This window comes from Odontomachus brunneus, unplaced genomic scaffold (assembly GCF_010583005.1).
Source record: "Odontomachus brunneus isolate Ranch 3 - 2012 unplaced genomic scaffold, Obru_v1 Obru_scaffold_245, whole genome shotgun sequence".
NCBI classification, from domain to species: domain Eukaryota; kingdom Metazoa; phylum Arthropoda; class Insecta; order Hymenoptera; family Formicidae; genus Odontomachus; species Odontomachus brunneus.
In genome coordinates this window covers 100,433-109,347 of record NW_022639695.1, presented here as the reverse complement: position 1 = coordinate 109,347, position 8,915 = coordinate 100,433, and the positions used below count along the sequence as shown (strand labels likewise).

At 32.6% G+C, this 8,915-nt stretch overlaps 1 protein-coding gene across 5 annotated transcripts in view; it reads right to left on the bottom strand.

Moving 5' to 3' along the window:
• Positions 1-8,915, bottom strand: part of LOC116852663 (low-density lipoprotein receptor-like) — a 229,263-nt gene that overhangs the window by 165,871 nt on the left and 54,477 nt on the right. The window contains exon 4 of one of the 5 annotated variants that reach the window (XM_032833230.1): positions 6,471-6,590. The exons of the other annotated variants lie outside the window; for them this stretch is intronic. Coding sequence (XP_032689121.1) covers positions 6,471-6,590 — 120 coding nt within the window. The remainder of the gene's footprint in view (positions 1-6,470; positions 6,591-8,915) is intronic. 5 annotated transcript variants of the gene reach the window in all.

The following is an 8,915-nucleotide window of genomic DNA, read 5'->3' as shown; positions in this document are numbered from 1 at the left end:
ACGCAGCGAGCCGCGATTCGCGTGTATCACGGTCGCGCGCCGGCCCGAGCACTTATTTGCTCAGACAAAATAATTAATTATTCGAAAACTATTGCGAATTTCTCAAAACAGTATCTGACTTTTCTGTTCCGTTTAATCCGTTCTACTTTTCTACGAATTGTGTCAAGAAAGGTTTCGGACACCCTGTATATATAAAATTTATATATATATATATATATATATATATATAAAATTTATATATATATATATATATATATATAAATTTTAACCTTTAATCTCCCACACACCTATATGAAACAGTGCTAACATAACAATGATAAACATGTTGAATAATATTCTTTTATTTTAAATTTTAATGATTTTCTACCGAATTTTATTGAAACTTACTGAAATTGACTAAAATTTCGCTGATTTTCATGAATATTGCAGAAATCATAATAAAGGTGGATTAGTTGATAGATCAATTGGTTTTTCAGCAAAATTTCAGCATATTTTATTAAGTTTTCAGCAAATTTCATTATATTTTCCGCAAAGTTTTTCCATCAGGAAACGCGCCAATCAATTTGTTCATTTTTCGTTAAAGATGTTTTATACGTACGACGTATGCGTATTTTTATTTAAGAGGTTTAAAAGCAACAATGATTTCAATCTGAACAACGCCCTGAAGGTCCTCGAAGGTACAACAACGATAATTTAGAGCAACTGCTCGCTAAGAATTCGGCACAAACGCAAAAAGAGCTTGCAGAGCAGTTGGGAATAACGCAGCAAACCATTTGCAAATGTTTACATGAGAGAAAGATCCAAAAAAAAGAAAATGGATTCTGCATGAACTCACTAAAACCAACAAAAATCAACGAGTAACATATCATTCTCTGCTCAATAAGCAGTGTAGAAAATCTTTCTTGTGGAAAATCGTTACAAGCGATAGACATTAGATATTCTATAACAATATGAAACGCAAAAAGTCATGGATAAATTTCGACGAACCATCAATATCGTTCAGAAAGTCCAAACATTTCGGAAAGAATATTCTGCTCTATATTTAGTGAGATATCAAGGATGTGATTGTGAGCTGTTAGAAGCAGGTAAAACAATTACCGTGAATTATTGTCAACATCAATTAATTCGTTTGAACCAGAAATTCGAACAAAAATGTCTGTATACTGGCAATGGAGAACGTTCTGTGTAACAACACTAAGCTACATATTGATTCTAAGGCAGAAGACACTATAATAAATTTTAATGGTGACGTCTTTCAGCACTCGGAGTATTTACAAGACACAAGTCTTTTCAGTTACCAGTTGTTCCGGTCGATGCAACACGCCTTGTCTGATACGCACTTCCAATTAGTGGAACCGAAAATGGCTTGACAACTTCATCATATCCAAAGATACAGCATTTTTCCAAAATAAAATCCATAAGCTGCCCGAAAGATGACTTAAAATGACTGAAGAGTCAGATTGCCTGAAAATAGTGTTTGTTCTTTCACAATTTTTTATGTCAAACTGAATGAATATGCAAAAAGTTATGTTATTTTGTCGTGTATTTATATAACATATAAAGAGAAAAAAAATATAATTTTGATGATCAAATATTCAATATGAGTGTATGGTACATGCAGTTAAAATATATTTCGTTTTTTTTCGAGGTTGTCATTTTTTAGTAATATCTTGACTCTCGATAGTTCAATTAAGCTGAATTTTAGATGAAAAATTTCCGTAAGCTTGTCGTTATCGTGTAAACCACTGACAAACTCGTGAAAATACTTAATTTTGAAATATTAATTTTTTTACTATAAAAGAACTGAAAATTTAATAATATTCCATTAAGATATTTGCAATTTTGTTAACTTTTACTCAATTTCTATTATAATGGTTCATACGATCAATATTTGATCATCAAAATTATATTTTTCTTCTCTTTATATGTTGTATAAATACACGTCAAAATAACACTTTTGCATATTCATTCAGTTGTGTCATAAAAATTGTCAAAGAACAAGCACGATTTTCAGGCAATCTGACCCTTCAGGTCCCTTAAAGTTATAAAAAGCAACAGCGAATACTTTGATTGAAAAATTTGTTTTACTTCTTTTTTTTTTTAATAAACCTTGAATTTAACTGAAAAATTCGAATTATTCATTTGTACACATAATATTAGATGCTTGCAAAAATTCGTAAGGTACAAATAAATGGTGATAACGATTTAGTAATTGTTTTCCATCAAATTTTTTATTAATTTTTAAATATTATCTATATTCAATCAGAATTGATAGTTGACAAATTCATAATTCCGAATAAAAGGCGATTGAAAATGGGACCAAATAAAGTTTATTTTACCATTTGAAAATAATGGGAAAAATCCAAAAGTAAAGAAAATGGCTTCCCCATGAATTCTTTACAAACGCGATAATCGATGATGTTGCAAATTTATCTTTCATTGCTTATCAAGCACAAACAAAAAAGTTTTTTTATGACGAATAGTTACGGATAATAAAAAATGAATCTATTTTAACAATTTTAAACGCAGTCATTTGATTTCGGTCAATTATCGAAATCCACAATAAAACGTAACATCCACAATCATAATATTTTCCTGTATATCAGATGAAACTAAGGAGTGATTTACTATATGCTATTACCACCGAAGCAAACAGTTACAGGAGATCACTACAGTCAGCAATTATGATATTTGAATCAAGCTATAAAGAAAAAATGTCCTCAAATCGACTCAAAGTCATACTGTTTCACGATGACGTCAGATCGCACGCTGCTGTTGCGACTAAAGAAATGTTGCTCAAGTTAGATTAAGAAAACCTGTCGCACCAAGTTCTTCAAGTCTCCAGATATCACCTCATCTAATTTTCATCTATTCAGATCAATGTAGCACGTTCTATCTGATACACAATTTCGAGATACTGAGAAAGTGCGAAAATAAGTCAATGAATGAATTGCTTTAAAAGATAAGTCATTTTATCGGTGCGAGATCAGACTATCCAAGAGATGGCAAAAAATTATTGATAACAACGTCCCGCCATAAAAGGAGAGCGTACTAGGTGGCGGCGGGACGTTATACGTTCGAGATCTGCGTATCTTTTCGTTCCAGAGACAGAAAAATATCGAGAGCGCAGTTTTGCTAGGCCGGGACTCGAACCTGGGTCTTTCGCTTGCCGGGCGACTGCTCTAAACCACTGAACTACCTGACGCTTCACGCTTACGACACTCTCCTCTCCCTAGATAACGCTCAGAGATGCCGTTCGGAAGCGACATCTCTGGCGCGATCCCGAGCGCACGGCAACTACAGAGAGAAACAATGTTACTGTACCAAATGGTATAACTGTCAGTCTCAAAGTTAAAAGTTGCTATCCTTTAAGACGTACTGTCCATGTATGCCCGTCTCCACCGTTGCCTCTCCTCATCCGGTGCAAATAATACAAATAAGCCGGGGTCGACACCAATTTTTTGGTAGCCCCCGGGTACTTGGACGCAATGCGCCATGGGATAGAAGGAGGAGAGCGTACTAGATGGCGGCGGGATATAAGATATTAAATAAGATATTATATCATTTCATTGTCATTAATAAACAAAAACAGCTTTAACATTATACGAACTTTTGCAAGCATAAATACAATCCGCTAACAGAAAGGTTTAAATATATTTTTATCGACGCGCTTGGAAACGCTGCCGATATACAATGGAAGAATTTATTTTTAAATATTTCTCATAAAATAGGTTCTTTTTCATTGAACGCCAAGTGCGTCTTGAAACATGCAAAAAAGTTCAAATCGTTCAGCAAACAAATATATATTTTACATTCATTAAATCGAAAATTACTAGAAATTTTCGAGTAAACGCATATATTTCTAAACATGCGTTCATTATGACTATTAATTACTTAACAAAGCAGCAACAATGTATCATTATATCGACATATTATTATATCTGCATCTGCGTCATATTGAAACGGATCAATTTATATTGATTGTACCATACTCTTAAAATAAGAGGAAAATTAATATAGTAAGATTAGACATAACAAGATTGACCTCTGAGACAACAATTGTCAACAATTGAAGCGGACATGTCGAGAATCGGCAATCTATTTTACTTTAAATTTTTTCTTCTACTACGTGTACATTCATATGTTTTCTTTAAGTTCTATTAAACGTTCCTTAGTGTGAATGGCTAATGGAATAAGAATTCCGAGTCATATATAAGAAGAAGTTCCTTAGTTTGGTAATTTTGTGTTCCGTTTATTACTCGTGACAGTAAACTCAAGTGTTGAGATTATCATACAAAATGTAATTATCGGACAATTATAAGCCGCAATAGTTATGAATATCTGATTAAAATTACGAAAAGAAAATATAATTATTAATAATATATTGCAATTTGCAATATATTGGCGAAAAAAATCATATCGGAACTCTCTAAATTGCATTTTGTAGGAAAAGATTCATATTTTTTTATGCTGTCATCAGAATTTTGAAAAAAAATTAAAGGTCGTTACAATAAGTAAACGAACTTTGCCAAAAACATTATTTTGACACCTCTAATCTCAAAGATCTCAAAATCCTAATATGATAGAGCAATTCTAGAACTGTCCTTTAAAAAACTGTAAAAAAACTTATAAATAGATCCTAATTCTGCAGTCATTTTCAATTTCGTTCATGTAATTTAGGAGCAGGAGAGGGAAGAAATACAAAATTTATTTTATTAAATGTTAAAATGACTCCTCTCCCCCCATTAAAGAATATTTCTAATATGACGAATTCCAAAAAATAAAACAAGTTTCGGAAATTTCTGTTTTAACTACTCGATATATCAATTTAAAACTTTGTAGATTTATTTATTTATATTTAAATAATTTATATTTAAAGAACTTAGTTTTTTCTTTTTAAATACAAATATCGATTTTATCAAAAATTTCAGATTATCAAAATTTATCGATTTTATCAAAAGTTTGATGAGCTTGAAATCTCAAAAAATGATCTTGAGAAAAAATATTTTTTTACTCGTTTTGATCCTCCACTACACTTTTTTTCTCCTCATATTACTATTTTTCTTCTTACAGCTTAAAGATTTCTGAATATCTTAGCTGTTGTTTATATACGCCAACACCTAATCTACCAATACGTATTTTCAGAGAATTATATTACTTTCCTGATAATTATGCATAACACATAAGCGGATTCTTACTGGCATAAACTGTATGTCAAGCTGTCAAAGTGTCACAGTTACTCTGAAACATTGTTGCCGTTTCCTCGAATAATCAACAATTATGATGAATGCATATCTACAAAAAAAATATGTCCGGTCAAAAATTTCAAATAACTTTTGATCTAGTGAGTAATGACGAATGCATGACGCTATATGTGAATGTAAAAGAAATAGAATCAAGCTTACAACACGCTTCATAAAATTACGTTAATTTACGTCATACTCATTACTAATTCATCGATTACCCACTTAATTTAAATAATTATAAATTATTATATCGAGTACACACACACACACACACACACACATACAAACACGCACACACGACGCACGCACGCACGCACGCACGCATACACATAGGGTATTCCAAACTCTCCTCTGCAATTTTTGTAGGAACATAGAACGGATTGAGATGAACATAAAAGTCCTATGTCGTTTTACGATATTTGCAATAAATCTCGAGATATTAATTAAAGAAGATTGGTAAATGATCATACACGATATGGTAGATGAGCTATAATAATGTCATCTGTCATTGTGTACTTATACATTAAGTTAAACTGAACAAAAATGTCCTTTATCATTTTGCAAATAAATACATACATTTTTAGATGTTAATTAAAGAAGATTTATGCATTATCGCGCACAGTCATGTAACATTTTCTTTCATTAATAACTAAAAATCTACGTGGTTATTTGCAAAATGATAAAAAGCTTATTTTTCAATTTGACTTAATGTACAAGTATACAACAACACATATACCATGCCGTACGTGTTATTGTTACTAATATTTAATTAATATTTAATTAATATCTCGACTTATTGCGCATATCGTAAAACAGTAGGATTTTTATGCTCACCTCAAGCCATTCTATGTTCCCACAAAAATTGTGGAAGAGAATCTGGGACACCCTGTGTATATATGTAATATATATATATATACACACACATATACGCATATGTGTGTGTGTGTGTGTACATATACATATTTACTATTTTCTTTGCGTACTTTTATGTGCATACCATTGATGCCATTAACAAATCGAAAAGCTGCATTTTGTAACATCATAAACAAAAGGACAAATCGCGTGCACGAGGAAACAATCTCAAGGGGCCTTGTTGCAAATAATTCGTTGTGTCTTGTCGTATGATCCATAGTTTTGTCGGCTGATCTTCCGTTTTCCTCCTGAGCTGCTTTCCGGTAACACCTATATACTAAAGTATTTATCCGCGCACGTGTTACGACTTACTGTGGCAGTTCTTCTCGTCCACACCGTTGGTGCAATCTATCTGGCGATCACATAGCCAGGTCTTCGGAATGCACTCGCCTGGGCTGCATTGGAATTCCGTTTCACTGCACGGTATCGTTCCTTTTTTTCAATTGAATATTTCTAATTAACGACTTTTTCACGTAAAACGCAATCAACCTCGTGAGATATGTTTATTTTATTGATATTAGAAATACTAATTACATGAATACCAATACAAAAAAATTTTCTAATGGTAATATTTAAAAGATATATAAAAAACTGAAAAATGTCTAAACACTTTTTATATATTTTAAGAACCTTTTACATATTTGTATAATGTATGTAAATTACTATATTACTGAAGATACATTATTTCACATAGCTATATGCAACTTTAAAGACTCGAATTTCACGCTATAATGTAGTTCCTAGTATGCACACAGTCCTTTATGTGTAAATTATTTTCTGAACACGCACAACAGTATTTTACATTAGAAACAGAAAATACATTACATTATTATACTTATTATACAGAATTTCTTTTGATCTGGCAATATTGTCAAAGTGATAATGATAAAATGTACTTTATCATTATAAAATCTTTCTTATATTATAATACACAGAGCGTCTGATACAAGGCGTACAAAACCACATGTGAAGATAGAGCACATCAACCTGAACACGAGAACCATTTTACAAACCATAAAATTTCGAAATATTAATGAAAAAAGATTGACAAACCAGAGCGCGCGATGTGCTCTATAAACGCAAGATTTCATCTGGCTAAAATGCGATTGTCTCTCAATACAGAAGGATATCGGCTGATAACACAGGCTTGCAAATTTCACCCAAGAAGTACGTAATTACGAAGTATTCTCATATGTTGAAATCAAATCCGATTATTATTATTATTACTATTATTTTTCTTTATTAAACTATCATTATAGATTTTTTTCGTATAGAATTCGAACCTATTGCCCAAATTAACATATAAACCATTTATATTAACATTTCAAAGTTGTATACATTTATAAACGTCAAAAAATAGCCATTTTAATACTTTTAGGTTAGGACATTTCCGAAATCTGACGTGATGAAAAAATTTGGATGACGGATTCGGTTTCAATCAAAACCTTCGAAATCACGTACTCTCTGCTTCTTGGGTTCTGAAAAAAGCTATCTTTTTGCATGTCTCTGTAATTGAAGGCGAGGTATGGTTATGAGCAGCGCGGAGATAATTGTTTTCTCACGTATCGCAAACGTCGTGCGCATATTGCTAAGAAACAGTCACATTTTAGCCATTTTAAATTAGATCCCGTGCTAACAGAGCTCATCCCACAACGTCGCGCACTCTGATTCGCCAAACTTCTTAATATCTCGAAATTTCACGTAGTCGTTTGCAAAATGCCAGAAGAAGAATCTCGTGCTCAAGACATGCTCGAACTTCACACATGGTTTTGTACATATCTTGCGTCAAACACCCTTGTTGTGTGTGTACAGTGTTGTAACGCATCTAGATACTTTTTGTGTATCTATATCTGTATCTAGTTACATCTTATCTCGTATATGTATCTAAATTTGTCATTTTAGATACAAATACGAAATAAAATGCAATTTTGGTGATTTTATATATAATTGTTACTTTTCACAAGAGACAAAGTTGTTCCCATAGTGTAAGAATATAAAGTGATGCACTCTGGTGGATGCGCAGTAGCTACCAATCAGAAAGTTGCCACAAATGCGAAAAACTTAATGGCTCACATCAGACGTAACGTTAACATAGTATATTTTGTGGTAACTTTCTGATTAGTTCTACTCCCACCTCCATGATACGCAATAAAACACCTTGGCCGCGTTCCGTTTCACGTATATGCGCGCATTTATCTATAGTTCACATCACGTATACTGTAGGGAATACGCGTATAATGTGTGAAACGGAACGCAACCCTTATATTCTTACACCATGGTTGCTTTATTGGGTGTGTTCAGCGAACTCAACAGTTGCACAACAGTTGAATAATTTGTCAATGTAATTGGTCTAGATTTAGGGATCTAACAATAAGAACCAGTAATCGTTGATTGCTCACTGAGCGCTTTTTCCGCTGAACGCGCCCATTGAGTGCATTCAGTACTACAACCGCTAACTGACCGCTCAGTGAGCTCCTGTATCCCATTGGCATATTCTTTTAGATCTAAAAATATGTACCAATGAAATGTAAGAGCTTACTGAACGCTCTGCAATCGAAATATCTGAAATATCTAAAGAGATTTACATACATTCTCAAAGTATCTGTATCTACATCTAGTTATTCATGAAATTTGTATCTATATCTTCACCTAGCTACACTTTTCTTATTGTATCTGTATCTATATCTAGCTACTTCAAAACATGTATCTGTTACAACACTGTGTGTGTGTGTGTGTGTGTGTGTGTGTGTGTGTGTG